This window comes from Bufo bufo, chromosome 5 (assembly GCF_905171765.1).
Source record: "Bufo bufo chromosome 5, aBufBuf1.1, whole genome shotgun sequence".
NCBI classification, from domain to species: Eukaryota; Metazoa; Chordata; class Amphibia; order Anura; family Bufonidae; genus Bufo; species Bufo bufo.
This window is the reverse complement of record NC_053393.1, coordinates 249889308-249906221: the sequence shown is the minus strand read 5'-3', so window position 1 is coordinate 249906221 and position 16914 is coordinate 249889308. Positions and strand designations below refer to the sequence as shown.

General features: G+C 44.3%; 1 protein-coding gene across 1 annotated transcript in view; it reads right to left on the bottom strand.

The window, feature by feature from the left end:
- The window catches only part of LOC121001140 (aromatic-L-amino-acid decarboxylase-like), a 184319-nt gene extending 167625 nt beyond the window's left edge, over positions 1-16694 (bottom strand). The window contains exons 1-3 of the mRNA XM_040432075.1: positions 16484-16694; positions 7533-7646; positions 7179-7298 (exon numbers count right to left, since the gene is read on the bottom strand). Of these exons, the coding sequence (XP_040288009.1) occupies positions 7179-7298; positions 7533-7646; positions 16484-16684 (435 nt within the window). The 5' untranslated portion in view covers positions 16685-16694. The remainder of the gene's footprint in view (positions 1-7178; positions 7299-7532; positions 7647-16483) is intronic.
- Positions 16695-16914: the final 220 nt, after the last annotated feature.

Below are 16914 nucleotides of genomic sequence, written 5' to 3'. Positions count from 1 at the left end.
TGCATGTGCCGTGCAATGTTCTATGCAATCCCAATATGAGTGGTATGTTAAGTAGTACTATTCCGATCAGTTTAATCCCTGTTACGTCCCCTATCAGGGGACGTGTATGGAATAGAGTTTAAACAACTGCAAAGAGTTGTCAATAGTTGACACATTCCAAATTTTATTCCTCTATGCGTCAATCTTGGTGTAGTGATGACTGTGCTCGTGCGCATGTTTGGGAGATTGCAGGCGATGGCGGTTTTTCAAAGCCTATGGTCATGCTGAGGTAGTTCAGTGACAGTTAAGTGACCCAGAAAACAATGATTCTGCAGTGTGGGCCCATTGTTGGCCTAGTAGGCTTTAATGATCACCTTAGATGATCACAAAGAAAATTAATGTTTTTTCTATGCAAAATTATCCAGCCGATCACTTTTGGTCTGTTCAAAATGAAACAACCTTATCTCATCTGGGGTGTGCCAACATTGCCATTGCCAACACAAAATTGATGTTTTCCAGGCAGAAAGTGCACCAAAGCATTGCAGCTTGAACCCTAGTTGGTGGCGGAGAAGTCACGCAAGTCATCCGGCATGCAGAGATTAAATACAGCAGCGTGTGGACCATTTTATAGCCCAAGGCATCTCTTTAGGCCTTTTTTTAGTCAAATGCATCCCCCACTGTCAGTCCCTTCGGGATCGATGCCTCATTCATCTTAATAAAAGTGAGGTAATCTAGACTTTTTTGACCTAGGCGACTTCTCAGTGACAATACCTCCTGCTGCGCTAAGGTCCTTTCTGACAGGACACTAAGCGGGGCAGGCCAGAAGTTCTATCGCAAATTGGGATAGCTCATGCCACAGGTCAAGCCTGCACACCCAGTAGTCAAGGGGTTCATCGCTCCTCAGTGTCGATATCTGTAGTTAAGGCGAGGTAGTCTGCTACCTGTCGGTCGAGTTGTTCTGAGGGTGGACCCCGAAGGGCTGTGGCGATGCATAGGACTTAAAAAGCTCTGCATGTCCTCCATCAACAACACATCTGTAAAGCGTCCTGTCCTTGCCAGCATGGTTGTGGTAGGAGGAGGATTACTTTCACCTCTTCCCCTGTTAGATTCCCGTTGTGCTGTGACATCACCCTTATACGCTGTGTAAAGCATACTTTTTAACTTGTTTTGGAACTGCTGCATCCTTTACGACTTCCAGTAATTCGGTAACATTTCAGGCACTTTCTGCTTATACCGGGGGTCTAGTAGCGTGGCCACCCAGTACAGGTCGTTCTCCTTCAGCCTTTTTATACAAGGATCCCTCAACAGGCATGACAGCATGAAAGACACCATTTGCACAAGGTTGGATGCAGAGCTAGCTACTCATGTCCCGTTCCTCGTCCTCACTGATGTCATTGAAGGTCTGTTCTTCCCCCCAGCCATGTACAACACCACGGGTACCAGATAGGTGACAACAAGCACCCTGGGATGCCTGCTGTGGTTGGTCTTCCTCCTCCTCAGACTCCTCTTCCAGTGTTGCCGCAGGTCCAGCAAGCGATGCTGATAAGGCTGTTTCTGGTGGTGATGGGGACCACAACTCTTCCTCTTCATGCTCATCTACGGCCTAATCCAGCACTCTTCGCAGTACACACTCCAGGAAGAAAACAAATGGGATGATGTCGCTGATGGTGCCTTCGGTGCGACTGACTAGGTTTGTCACCTCATCAAAAGGACGCATGAGCCTACAGGCATTGCGCATGAGCATCCAGTAACGTGGCAAAAAAATTCCCAGCTCCGCAGAGGCTGTCCTAGCACCCCGGTAATACAAATACTTGACGGCTTTTTCTTGTTGGAGCAGGCATTCGAACATTAGGAGTGTTGAATTCCAACGTGTCAGGCTGTCGCAAATCAAGCACCTCACTGGCATGTTGTTTCGCCGCTGAATATCTGAAAAGTGCGCCATGGCCGTGTAGGAATGCCTGAAATTGCCACACACCTTCCTGGCCTGCTTGAGGACGTCCTGTAAGCCTGGGTACTTCTGCACAAAGCGTTGTACGATCAGATTCAACACATGTGCCATGCACGGCACATGTGTCAACTTGCCCAAATTCAATGCTGCCAACAAATTGCTTCCGTTGTCACACACCACTTTGCCGATCTCCAGTTGGTGCGGAGTCAGCCACTGATCCACCTGTGCGTTCAGGAGTGCTGGTCTGGTGTGACTCTCTGCTTTCAGGCAAGTCAACCCCAAGACGGCGTGACACGGTCGTATCCGGCATGTGGAATAGCCCCTGGGGAGCTGAGGGGGTGCAGTTGATGTGGAGCAAGACGCAGCAGAAGAGGACTCGCTGAGGAGGTTAGCGAAGAGGATGGAGTAGGAGGAGTAGAGGAGGTGGCAGCAGGCCTGCCAGCAAGTCATGGCAGTGTCACCAACTCTTCTGCAGAGCCACGCATTCCATGAGCAGACGGCAGATCTTCCTTCCCTGTTGTGCGCTGCTTCAACTCTGCATTCTCCAGCTCTGCTGAGTCAGGGAGCGTCTGCCAAGCGCAGGGACAGGGAGAAGTGCACACAGCCCAGGCACTGTTAGCTGCTGGGGAGGACCTGGCTTTAATCATTTACTTACAGTCCCTGGCTGTCAGTAATCTGAACTTGCACGCAGCCTGCTTCTGCATCCTCCGTCCTTCAACATAGACAGACCCTGCATAGCAACCTGACTTTAAGCACAGGTAAAAGTAGGCAGTACAGGGAACAAAACTGTGGAATTAAGGGGTAATTGAATACACAGTGAAAAATTGAAATGGGGCCACCAAGGTTATATTAATCCACACAATCCAATACTCTATAAAAAAAAAAAAAAGAAAACGTGGCTGAAGATGCTGGACCAGGAGGAGGATGGCGGCTTTGAGTTTGTGTGCTGCTTGTACTCATGTGTTGATCCCATAGGCATTTGTGATTTGAGATCATGTGCCTTCGCAAAGCAGTTGTACCTAGGTGGGTGTTGGACTTCCCACGACTCAGTTTCTTTTGGCACAGGTTGCAAATGGCATCGCTGTTGTCAGAGGCAGACAAATAAAATGCCACACTGCTGAGCTTTGCAATGACAGCATTCTGGTGGTGGCAACAGCATGCGCTGATTGGCGTGCTGTCTGGCTGACCCCGGGTGCCGATACATGCTGTCTGACTGCCACTAGCTCCTTGCGACGACCTCCCCCTGCTTCCAACTCGTCTCCTCCTCCTCCTCTGTCTCCCCATCTGAACTATTCCCCTGTTCTTCTCTTTGAGTGGACACCCACGGACACAGTCATCAACCGCTTCACTTGTATCTGACAACTCAGCAAAGGAAGCAGCAGCGGGTACAACATCATCACACCGTACGTCCATGTGTGTAATGCTGCCTGACTGAGACATATCCCTGTTATCTACATCCTCTGGCAATAATGGTTGCGCATCACTCATTTCTTCAAACTGATGTGTAAATAACTCCTCTGACAGATCAAGTGAAGCAGCTGTAGTGCTAGTGTTGGTGGTGGCAGCAGGCGGGCAAGTGGTAACTTGAGGTGCCCGAAGCTGAGCTGGAGGAGGATGGTGCATCAAGGTTCTAAGCGGAAGCTGTAGAAGATTGGGTGTCCTGTGTTAGCCAGTCAACTATGTCCTCAGAACTTTTCGAGTTCAGGGTACGTGGCCTCTGAACACTGGGCATTATTCTAGGGCCAAAGGAAATCACAGCACCACGACCACAACTGCCCCTGCGGGGTGGCCTGCCTCTGCCTGTCTTTTTTCCCGATTAGTTGTACTATGCGTGCAAGCTACTGTGACACCAGATATGAGTGGTGCAACTGGGCACTGGCAGTAGTGGGCACAGTACACGCTGTAGTCCTGACACACACACTTGCAGGCAACTGCAATTAGATTACAGTGAAAAATTTGCTTTATTTTTTTAAATGCAAGCTACTGTGACCAGATATGGGTGGTGGCACTGGGCACTGGCAGTAGTGGACACAGTACACGCTGTAGGCCTGAAACACGCTGGCAGGCAACTGCAATTAGATTGCAGAGAAAAAAAAAAGCAGACTGATGTACTAGCCCTAAAAAGGGCTTTTTGGGGTGCTGTCAGGATGCTGTCCTTACAGCAGATCAGATGAGTCTTTGAGGACTGGAGTGGACACTGAATACACTAGCCTAGCTATCGATTTCCCTATTAAATCAGCAGCAGCTGCACTGTCCCTCCTTTCACTAACACTGCAGCTTCCGAATGAATCTAAGATGGATGGTGTCCAGGAGGTGGCAGGGTCTGGGAGGGTATGCTGCTAATTGGCTGGAATGTGTCTGCTGACTGAGGTACAGGGTCAAAGTTTGCTCAATGATGACTTATAGGGGGCGTACTGAACATCGCATATGTTCGCCTGCCGCGGCGAACAAGCGATGTTCGCCGGCGAATAGTTCGGGACATCTCTATTTACCAACAGAGCAATTACAGCTCGGCTCCGTAATCTGCTTTTAGCCTTTTCCAGTCACAGCGGTTGGGATTCTCCCTTTTGTAACTTCAGTGGAGATAGAAAATCAATAATATAAAATTGTGTACAACACATAGCATCACGCTGAAGACACGCTTGTTTTCCTAAATGTCAGTTATTCCGGTGTCAGACATTTACTGATAATCAGTCTAGCAAATAAAAAGGTTTTTATTGGAAATTCAATTACATTAAAATCTGACTTAGTACTGATATTCACAATTGCATTGCGACTTGGGCTACTTTCACACTGGCGTTTCCTGGTCCGCTTGTTAGATCCGTTTCAGGGCTCTCACAAGCGGCCAAAAACAGATCAGTTCAGCCCCAATCCATTCTGAATGGATAAGTGTAGTGTACGGGGGCTGTAATGCCCGTCACTACAGAAGGGTCACTTGTGTGCTGTCGTTTCCCCTTATTTATGGGGAGGTTGGTATAAGTCATCTTCATAAAATATAATGTAATGCTATATACTGCCCTGTTACTGTAAAATGTGCATGTACAGGCCTGCTAGGGTGTCATTCCAGCTCTTAGTCACTAGAGGGAGCTAGGGAGCCCTAGTTTATATAAGGCCGAGTCAGGGAAAGGAAGGGGAGTTGAAGTTGGAGATTAGACCATGTCTGAGTTTAGTCCAGGCCTGGAGCCTGCAGACCAGGAGAGGATATTGCAGTCCCTGTAACTGGGTTCCAGATCCAAGGAGAAGGTTCCCCTCCTGAGTTCATATATGCTGAAGCAGGAACACTACAGTTAACCAGTCTGAGGAAACAGAGAGACAGAGGCAAGTCCAGAAACGCAAGAGGTAATAAAGGCAACAGAGGAGGTACTTGATAATAATAGAACCAAGGATATACGCCAGAGCTAGGGCATTGGGCCTTGGAGAAGAGTTTCTATGTTCCAGGATCAGTCAGGAATAGAGTGCAAGCCGCCTGTACTGCAAGTCCTGTGTTTAACACTCTGAAGTCACCTTGCTATATATTGCCTGCATCAAATGTACTGAAACCAACTGTCTTCAAAGGAACTGCCCTTCCATCTATGTCCATGTATGATGACTACTAAAGTTTGAGTTCTGTTTTAACATCACGTGGTTCCTCAGTTATTCCTGCTACCAGCAAACGGCGTGCCACCGTTTAATTGGCACTGGCGTCACGAACATTACCTATCATCACCTGCCCTTGCAGAGAGTCAGCTGTCTCAGGTTAGTGGCCATGATTGCACTACAACACCCAGGAACATTTTTAAGCCTAACTTGAGTACTCTGCATAAGGATTCGTTCAGAATGCATCAGTTTGGCTCCCTTCTGCCTCCATTCCACTCTGGAGGCGGACACCAAAACGCTGCTTGCAGCGTTTGTGTCCGCCTGGTGATGCGAAGCCAAACGGATCCGTCCTGACTTACAATGTAAGTCAATCGGGACAAATCCGTTTTCACTGACACAATATGGTGCAATTGAAAACGGATCCGTCCCCCATTGACTTTCAATGTGAGTCAGGACGAATCAGTTTCTACTTAGACTTTTTTTTAAAAGAATAATGCAAACGGATCCATTCTGAACGGATACAAGCGTTTGCATTATCGGTGCTGATCCGTTTGTGCAGATACAAGACGGATCCGCACCGAACGCAGGTGTGAAAGGCCTTATTGAGTACTATAGTATGGTTGTCGAATTGATATCAAAATATCGGACAAAATTCTGTTAGGCCTTTTTCACGCATCAGTCAATGACGACATCCGTGGGAAGAGGTTAGTGTTTGATCTATGAAGAGGTCTGTGAAGGTGCAGTTGTTGGTCCATGTGTTCCCATTTTTTGCCCTCCGTTTGTAGTCTGTATTCCACATGCACTGGTAGGCTGGTAAAAGGATTTCTGGAGACCAACTGTTGGTTTACATCATGGACCCAAGTAATGCATCTCCATTTTTCCACTGATCAGTGGGAAAATAAGGATGTGTGAACAGTCAAATCAAAGAAAACATGTGTTTGTATGTGAATACATTTCAGAAGGGAGGGGGGCATTATTTGTTATATATATGCCAATTTTTAGCATATCTGTTGCAGCTCACACACAAAAAAAAAAAAAAAAAAAAAAAACTAGCCCAGGAGTTATGCTAGTACCACAGACTGAAACAAATATCAGGTTTAGGTAGGTTAGTGTGCCGTACAAGCGTACTTGCTCAGTGTCCGTGCAGCAGACTACAAATTGCGGTCTGTAATGCATGGGCACTGGCCGTGTGCACTCTGCTTCTGGATGTGGGCCCATTGACTTGAATGGGTCCACAATCCACAACATACGGCCAAAGATAGGACATGTTCTATTGCTCCTTGATCTGTGCCACTGCACCACAAAAAAACATTGGTGAAGTTCTATCTTTGGTCGAATCCGGTGGATGTCGACCCATTCAAATAAATGGGTCTGCATCCGTGATACAGAATGCACAAGGCCAGTGCCCATTTATTGCAGACTGGCCATTTACAGCTTATACACCTTGAAGGTGCAGATTTTTATTTTTTTTATTCCCGATGTAGCAGTGCCATTTTTTCACAGGTGATTTTTCATACACTCCCCTATAATGTCTTAAAACAATTTATACAGAGAAAAAAAAAAAACCATAAAAAAATGCTATAAAAAAATAAAAACATTATAAGAAACCAACAAGACCAGATTCATATGTGAAGGGGGCCTAAAGGTCCCAATTGTTACAAAGGTAGGGTCTTACCTGAATTACTCCTCCTCCTTCACCATTCGTGCCAGCTAGAAACTGTTCTGGCAAACCAATTGCCTTTCCCAACCAGTCTAACATTACCGTTTCAAGCTCTGTGCATGCTGGACTTGCAGCCTTGACATGATTAGAAACAAACAAAATAATTATGAAAAATAGTAGAATAGATCTCTTAAATTTTAAATAGGGTAAAAAGAATATAGCATCATCTGTCCAGGAACACCCACTCTTCCAAATTTCTACTGAGATCTGCTTAGATGCTTATCTCACATCACATGCCCTCTGTATCTTGTTTTAATAGCTAACAGAAATATGCTTTGTATCTATAATGAGAGCAGTCGGCAAACTCACCCAAGAAAAGCCAATGCATCCTAATGCCCCGCACAACATGTCAGCCAGCATTGCTGGGTATGATGATGCAGTTGGAAAGTACGCAAAAAAATATGGGCTGTGCCAGTGAGTAACCTGAAATAAAATGTTGAAATAGAAACGCGGTGAATATGCACAGACAAAGAAAACCCAAAACACTAATGTAATTACATGCTGGAAAAAACAACCCCCCCCCCCCCCCCCCCCCCCCCACAAATCAAATATCTATATATAATCTATACTTTACTTACTAATTAAAAATAAGTTTATTAATTTTTAACTACTTTATAAAGGGTGAATGCATGCATTTATGTTTTTGGCGTTTAATGCAGCAGTTAGTGGTTTAGGAGTTTTTTTAAAAATGTAGCATGCTCTAGGAATTCCGCTTTTCCAGTATACTTCTTTAGAACTTGAAAAATGCCAGAATAAACTGATGTTTAGGGTCCTTTCACACAAGCAAGTTTTCTGTCCGAATGCGATGCATGTAGCAAATGCATTGCATCCAGACTGAATCCTGACCCATTTCAATGGTTCTGTATACAAGGGCGTTTTTCCTCACATCTCCCCATTCAGGAAAAAAACAAAAAAACAAACGCATGTTATATATTATGTGTTTTACGCAGCTCTGCCTCCATACAAGTTAATAGGACTTGCTGGAAAAACTGACGGAATCTAGATGACATGCATTTATCACTGATAGTTTCTAGGAGTTGTAGTGTTGCTTGGAGATGTGTAGTTAGTTATTTTGAGTGAGCATGCTCGGCCAAACTGCTGTTCGGCTCGAGCATAGCCATCGTCGGCACTTCAGAGTGCTCGGCCGAATACTCCGGTTGCTCGAGTACAATTTAATACAATGAAAGTCAATGGGAGACCCGAGCATCAAACCAGGCACCCCCTGCTCTGAAGAGAAGGTGTCTGGTTCACACAAAAAAAAAAAAAAAAAAATTGAAATTGATGGAAACCCCCATCAAAATTGTTTGGAAACAGCATTAAGAGGACAGCTGGATGCGTCTTGGACTCCTATTATATACAACATACAATAGACAACCACATAAAAGGCTATATGCCAAAAGCCAGGTATATGCAGCCAATCTATCCATGAGACAGATGACCGGTTGAGTCAGCATACCTTACAATGGCAGCCTTGTGCACTATGAGACATTCCAAACCAGCTCTTATCTGACTGAGCCAGTAAGCCTAAGTTACTTCAGATCTGTTGGATGGCTTGGGTGGACCTGCACACCTAGATCAATATTATTAGGGTGACAAAGTTTTCTGATTGTCCTAACCTAATATTCAATAACCTTTCTATACAGTTTTGTCATGTAAAAACAATTTTTCATAAACATGGGCATATGGGAAAGACATGCAAATGAGCAGAATATGCCTCGTTTTTCAGCTGAAAAACCACTTGCATGAAAAAAATTTGCGATCTACACTACTCATGAACAGTGCCATCTATTGGTTTCATAGTCTTGTCATAACACTATGAAACCAATAGATTGTGCTGTTCATCTTGTTGGGGCACACTGCTCAGAGTCCACACACCGTGTCGCACTCAGCCTATAATAGCCTGCACTAACACTGAGGTGTATATTGGATTGCCGCTATCATTCACACATCTTCTAGCACTTTATCTGCGGTAATATAAGCTTGCTAGGGTGTATCTGAGGACTATTGTCCTGCTTGTAATGACTCATGAACAGGGCCATCTATTGGTTTCATAGTCTTATGACAAGACTATGAATCCAATAGATGGCGCTGTTCATGAGTAGTGAAGATTAAAAATTCATGATTAGAATATTTGCAATCGCAAATTTTCCATGCAAAAGGCTACACTAATAGTCTTGTCATAAGACTATGAAACCAATAGATGGCGCTGTTCATGAGTAGTGTAGATCGTGAATTTTCCATGCAAGTGGTTTTTCAGCTGAACAATAAGGCAGATTCTGCTCATTTGCATGTCTTTCCCATATGCCCATGTTTATGAAAATTTGTTTTTACATGACAAAACTGTATAGAAAGGTTATTGAATATTAGGTTAGGACAATCAGAAAACTTTGTCACCCTAATGATATTGATCTAGGTGTGCAGGTCCACCCAAGCCATCCAACAGATCTGAAGTAATTTAGGCTTACTGGCTCAGTCAGATTAGAGCTGGTTTGGAATGTCTCAGTGCACAAGGCTGCCATTGTAAGGTATGCTAACTAAGCCTGTTATCTGTCTCATGGATAGATTGATGGCTTGCACATACCTGGCTTTTGACATATAGCCTTTGTGTGGTTGTCTATTGTATGTCAGATAATAGGAGTCCAAGACACATCCAGCTATCCTCTTAACGCCGTTTCCAAACCATTTTGATGGGGTTTCCACCAATTTCTAACCTTTTTTGTGAACCAGACACTGTCTTTTCTTCCGAGCAGGGGGTGCCTGAGGGTTCTCCCTTTGACTTCCATTGTGTTCGGGTGCTCGGTAAAGCACACCGATGTGTTCGGCCAGAGCATCCGATCACTTGTGCATGATCAACACTAGTAGTTATTCTTCACACGTGTGGAAAAAAAATAAAATAAAAATTATAATTATGTGATTACACTTATAGGTAATATTGTTTCCTTGAGCCTATGACAGCACCCTTGGATAGTGTCTGCTCCCTCAGGGAAGAAACCAGGAACCACAGCCATTTTAAAAGGAGGGATCAACCCACTACACGCCAGTACTATTCCAATAACTAAGGAAACACAAACGTCTCATAACATTAACAACTTTTCTTATTTATTTTGGGGGGGGAGGGAATTAAAGCAGGTACTGTCATAGGCTCAAGAAAAAAAAAATAAGATTACCGGTAAGTAATCACATATTTTCCCCCCCCTCACCTATGACAGCACCCTTGGATCCATATACAAAATCAGATTAGGGAAGAACTGCCTGAAGGACCTTACGTCCAAATACTAGACCCTCATTAGAGGGTAACTGAAGCCTGTAATGCCTAAAAAAATAAATAAAAAAAAGGTGTGAGGAGAACTCCAGGTGGCAGCTTTACAAATTTTCTCTAGAGGCAGAGGCCCTTTCTGCCCAAGATGTGGAGACCGCTCTGGTAGAGTGGGCTCCAAATACCATAGGTGGGGAAACTCCCTTGGAGGAATACGCTAAATTAATAGCCTGCCTTATCCATCTGGCTATAGTCTGGGAGGAAGCGGCCAACCCTTTCTTTTACCCTAAAAGGAAATGAGAAGCTTAGAGGAAGATCTCCAAGGTTGAGTGATCTCCAGGTACTGTAATAGACACCTAACATCTAGACAGTGGAATTCTGACTTTCCTATTTTTTGGAGAGGCACAGAATGAAGGCAAGATGATATCCTGAGAACGATGATAGGAAGAAGACCCTTCAGTAAAAATGAAGAATCTGGTGAAATTATTACCCAAACCTCCAAAATATTCAAATAAGTCTTTTCAATAGAAAAGGCCGAAATCTCACTCACTCTCCTAGCTGATATAATAGCTAGTAAAAAGGCCAATTTTAATGTTAAAACCTTTATGGAGATCTAAATGGGTTCAAAGGGATCCGATGTAAGAGCAGAAAGTACCAGGTTTAGATCCCATGGTGGATTATTAACTCTATTTACTTAACCTTGAGACTGCCGTTATAAATCTTTTAATCCAAGGGTGCTCAGCCAGCTTGAACTCAAAAAGAGCACCCAAGACCAAAATCTGTACCTTTAAAGTACTAGGCCTAAGCTTCCTCCTCCAGCCTTCCTGTAGAAAATCTAACTAGAGGTAAATCTGGCACTTCAAGTACATTTACTGGTTTATTTGCGAATATACAAAAGGCCCTCCAAACACGCAAGTAGATCTTGGACGTGACTCTCTTGCGACTTGCCAATAGAGTGTTGACTACCTGTGACCTGGAATCTAGGGTCATCCCATCAAACTGGACTTTTCTACGTTTAGATCCCATCCTAATCTGTCCAATACTTCCCTGAACCATGAAATCTGCTCCTCCAGCTGTGTGAATGTCAGAGAGAAGGAGAAAGTCGTCCAGATATGGGATAACGACAATCCTTTTCCCTCAAATGGGCCATCATCTCTGCTATAATCTTTGTGAATACCCTGGGGGCCCTGCGACAACCCGAAGGGGAGCACCCGAAATTGCACGTGCAGGACCCTGTCCTCCAACTGAACCGCTACCCTTAGGTACTTTTGATGACTGGTATGTATAGGGACATGGTAGTAGGCATCCCCAAGATGCAGGGACGCCATAAAACAATTTGGAAACAGATTTAAAATCACTGACTTGATAGTTTCCATACGAAATCTTTCATACACTAGAAACTGGTTCAGAAGTTTCAAATGTATTATTGTACAATAGGAACCGTTCAGCTTCTTTACAAAAAAAGAGTTGAATAAAACCCTTCTGTTCTTTCCTGCACTGGGACTTCCAACAGAACATTCTTTTCTAATAGGGAAGATACCTCTGAAGCTATGGCTGCCTGTTTGAGGACTTGACCGATAATCTGTTATAATGAATCTTCCTGGCGGCAACCTCAGAAAATTTCTTTTAGCCTTCCCTTAGGATGGATATTATCCATGGGCTGTTTGATATCTTTTGCCACTGTTCTGCGAAGTGAGAAAGCCGACCTCCTACCAGGGCCCTGGCGTCATTGTGGCTGCTTCTTTTAGGCCTCTGCTCCGTAAAAAAAGATATCCCTTGGACCTACTGGTAGTACCTGAAGTCTGCCTAGACACCTCCTTTCTCCTGTAACCACCCTTATTTGTCTGAGAATGGAAGGGTCTCTTAGGAGGTTGCTGACTAGTGGAAGGGAACCCCTTTTTGTCTGAAACCTTCAAGCAAATCATCCAAGACCGGGCCAAACAAAAATTCTCCCCAACATGGAATAGCGCAGTTTGGCCTTGGAGGTAGAATCTCCCTTCCAATCCTTCAACCAAATGGCTCTACGTGCTGAATTAGATAGGGAAGAAGCTCTAGCAGAAAATTAACGAATCTGCTGACGCATCGGCTAGAGAATCAATGGCATTAAAAATAGTGGGACATGAAGACAACAGCTGCTCTCTAGGGGTTCCCTCCTTTATATGATTCTCTAAATCTTTCATCCAAATTTTTAGGGATCTAGCCACGGAAGTGGCCGCAATGACAGGTCTAAAAGCTCCCGCCGTAGCTTCCCAGCTCTTTTTAAAATAAGTTTCAGCCCTTCTATCCATGGGGTCCTTTAGGGAGCCCATGTCTTCAAAGGGAAGGGCCGCTTTTTGGAAATCTTGGCGACTGGGGCATCTAGTTTTGGGGCCCTAGCCCAACGAGCAGAGACTTCCTCATCAAATGGAGCTTTAGAGTTTTTAGGGTACTCACCCCTCTTACCCAACCATGGTACCAAAGATTCATTGGCGGTTTCAGTGGGATCTGCACGCTGTGTCTGCTCCATGGTCATGCGCTATAGTAGCCGAAAATGGAGAAACAGACTGCTAGCTTCTTCTCCCGCTAGCAGTATGAGCTGGCTGAACTTAAACTCTGCCGGGCGTGCACCATCTCCCCCCCACAGCTTCGTGCTTCCTCCTACTGCCGGAAATCGGAAGTGCGTCAAACGCCGGCAGCCGAACATGGCCGCAGAGGTCCGCGTGTCCGGGAGGCATGCACACCTCCCGAACCGAGAAGGGACCAGAGCAGGAGGAAGAGTCAGAGGTTCAGGCTCTGCAGCAGCTTCCTCAGAAGTCTTACGCCACCGGGTAAGCCCTCCTTATAATTAAATACACGGGGCGCCCGCAACTCCTTAGATCCTCGTGGCTGTGGATATCCAACCCTGTCCCTTAGGACAGGAAACAGAACTGGCATGTAGGGGGTTGATCCCTCCTTTTAAAGTGTTTGTGGTTCCCGTTTCCTGTCCTGAGGAGGGGGCGGACACTATCCAAGGGTGCTGTCATAAGCGAGGGGGGAAAAAAAACTGATTGAACTTGCGTGCAAATCCAGTTTTTCCCTGAACAGATCCTGACAATCAGTGTCGCTCATCTGACAGCAGCCTTAGGGCTCTTTCACACTTGCGCTTTTCTTTTCCGGCAGAGTTCCGTCGTCGGGGCTCTATGCCGGATAAAATCCTGATCAGGATTATCCCCATGCATTCTGAATGGAGAGAAATCCGTTCAGGATGCATCAGGATGTCTTCAGTTCAGGACCGGAACGTTTTTTGGCCGGAGAAAATACTGCAGCATGCTGCGCTTTTTGCTCCGGTCAAAAATCCTGAACACTTTCCGCATCGACGGATCCAGAATAATAGCCCATTGAAATGTATTAGTCCGGATCCATCCTAACATCTTCAGTTGTTACGACGCAACTGGAAGTTGCGTCTGCGCCAGGAAGTAGGAAGGGCTTGGCTGCCGCAAAAACTTCCACTAGACAGCCCGCGCGTGAGAAGACAGGGTGTGAAAGAAGCTCCTGGAGGTGAGTATTGTGTGTTTGTCCCTTGCATATTTTATTTTGTAAAACAAACTAGAAATTTTCGGATAAGAAATTATTTACATACCGATCCGCTCATCAGTACACGACGGATCCGCTGTTTCGATGGATCCATACGATGGATCCATCGAAACAGCATTTGATGTTGGCTTCAGGATTTCCGGATCAGTATCTTACCAAAAAAGCCGGAATGACGCATTTACGCGTTTTTCCGGATCTGGCGTGTAATTGCGGCAAATGGAGTACACAACGGATCCGGACAACGCAAGTGTGAAAGAGCCCTTAGGCATCCTTCACACACAAATTTGGTTTAATATTTATTTTTCATGTTACAGGTGGTTGTTTTGTGGCTAATGAGCAGCAGCACTTGTATGCACTTTCCATTACCGCAGTCTGTCATGTCTATCCTCTCTGTACTTTATGTCTCCTCATGAACTCCATTCCTACAGATATTCAGCTGAAGTTCATATTAAACTGTATTCAGGCTCATAATCCCTGACAGGTAGAGCAGAGAGGAGGACAAGGCAGCTCTTTATCTCAGTGTTGTGAAGTAACTTTGCTTCCTGTGTGATTAGGACAGGTTTTTTGTGTACCAATAAGACAGTGGCCATTTTATTTCTCCTAATGATTGCTCCCTAGACAAAATGAGCCATTATAACTAATGAAAGGCATTTAGAAATATTACTTTAGTATAAATATATTCCCAAACAATTAGATGATCTGAAGGTGGTCTCACGTTAGTGAAGGGTCTGGCAGACTTTTGTAGACATAGGGTAGAGGGAGACAAGAAATCTTGCCTTTTTTACAAAAAAAATAAATAAAAATAAAAATAAAAATCGACCAATAAATCTAATAGGCAAACCCCAAAATGCGGTATTCTCCAAATGTGGGCAACGCCTTTCTGACCTTTAGCATGGACTGTGGAAGTGTCCTAGTTTGTCATCATATTGGACTGAAGTAAACAATATTGTAAACAGATCCAGTTTATGCCATGGTAAACGGGGATGCAGAAGGTTCTATTTTATACAGTGCAGATGGGGAAACAAAAAGGTAACAAAACCATTTATAAATCACTGCGAAAGGTGCACCACAATGATATGCAACTGACAACACTGGCTAATCCCTCAGGCTGATGTTGAGAACTGAGACTTTAGCCCATGTATTCCTGTCAGGAACACATCGGAGCCCTTTTACACCACCATCAAGGTATCTCATGGGTTCCCACCACTAGACTACCTACGGTGTGTGAACATGGTCTGAGAGGTGCTAATATACAACTTACAGCCAAGCTCCCACATACCTCCACAGTGAAATCACTCAGGTAGTGGGAGGGATAAGGCTGTAAGCCCCATCTATAACAGGCCATGTGACACAGGCTACCAGGAGCAACAGAATGCTACCAGCAGTACGCAATGGCACATTCTAAACATAACTGAAATAAAGTGGCCTAATGCACCTGGTAGCCTGTGTCACATGGTCTGTTATAGGTGGGGCTTACAGCCTTATCCCTCCCACTACCTGAGTGATTTCACTGTGGAGGTATGTGGGAGCTTGGCTGTAAGTTGTATCTTAGCACCTCTCAGACCATGTTCACACACCGTAGGTAGTCTAGTGGTAGGAACCCATGAAATACCTTGATGGTGGTGTAAAAGGGCTCCGATGTGTTCCTGACAGGAATACATTGGCTGAAGTCTCAGTTCTTATCAGCCTGAGAGATTAGCCAGTGTTGTCAGTTGCATATCATTGTGGTGCACCTTTCGCAGTGATTTATGCATTTTTATATTTGCATCCACATATTATCCCATCTTGTGGTGCATGTGGTCCGCTGCAGACATCTTCCATTGTATGCATTTTTGCTGGGGATTGCCGTTAGCAACGGATCACATGCACAGATATTGATCCCCCGGTTATAAACACGCCAGTGTTTGGGGTTTTAGAGCATTTCCTCCCATTTAGGCCATTTAGCAAACCATTTACCTTCAATAATACATATCATAATTATGACAGGCAAAAAAATGCCTGCTTGCAGAGTGGTTGTCACCACTCATTCACACGAGAAAAAAAAAAACACTGAAGGTCAAACACAAGGAGAAACAGGCTAGGAGATTCTTTGGTAAATGGAGACTGTTTATGTCACATTACTGTGATTGTGTGGATCACTTGATCCCGCTCTTTCACTCACTAGATGGTATTTGCAAAAGGCTTTGAGAGGTACTTTGGGGAATCTACAGCTTCCTTAGAGGGTTATCTTTCAGTTCGTGTGTCACAGGGAGAGGGATTATACATTGGTAATTATTTTATACAGCACTGAAAACATTGTTATTGATCCTTTTTGATACCGTGTAACAGTTTGTAAAAAAAAAAAAAAAAATCAATTTAAGTATTTTCAGTAAAATTTTATTTTATTAATTCCCGGAGGACCCCTACAAGTTTAATATCTGTTATTAGTGATCTTTATACATGTAACTCTTACCCCAGGCATGATAACTCTCTCAACATCTTTCATGATATCTTCATATGTCTCTCCTTCTTCCGGAGCTGAATCTGGAATCATGGGTCGTAAGTATCCAGGTTCCACAGAAGGATAAACTTGCCTTAATTCTATCTGTTCAAGGTAATTTGTAATGTAGTCCACCATATCCTTTCCTCTGTTTCTGAAATCTTCAGAATTCATGTTAGCGTATATATTTTTGTGGAGGTAGGTATAGGACCTGAAAAGTTAATCATTCGATATATTATTTGTAGCTATAGTTATTGCAGTTTAGAAAAGCTATTAAAATAAAGTTGTTGTCCAGCAGCAGAAAGACACATTCTACTTTTTATGTTTTTAATGTTTAATCATTGAATTTACTAATAGTATTTCAATTTGTGTGGATCATCCCATTTCAGACTTCCCCTCATGGT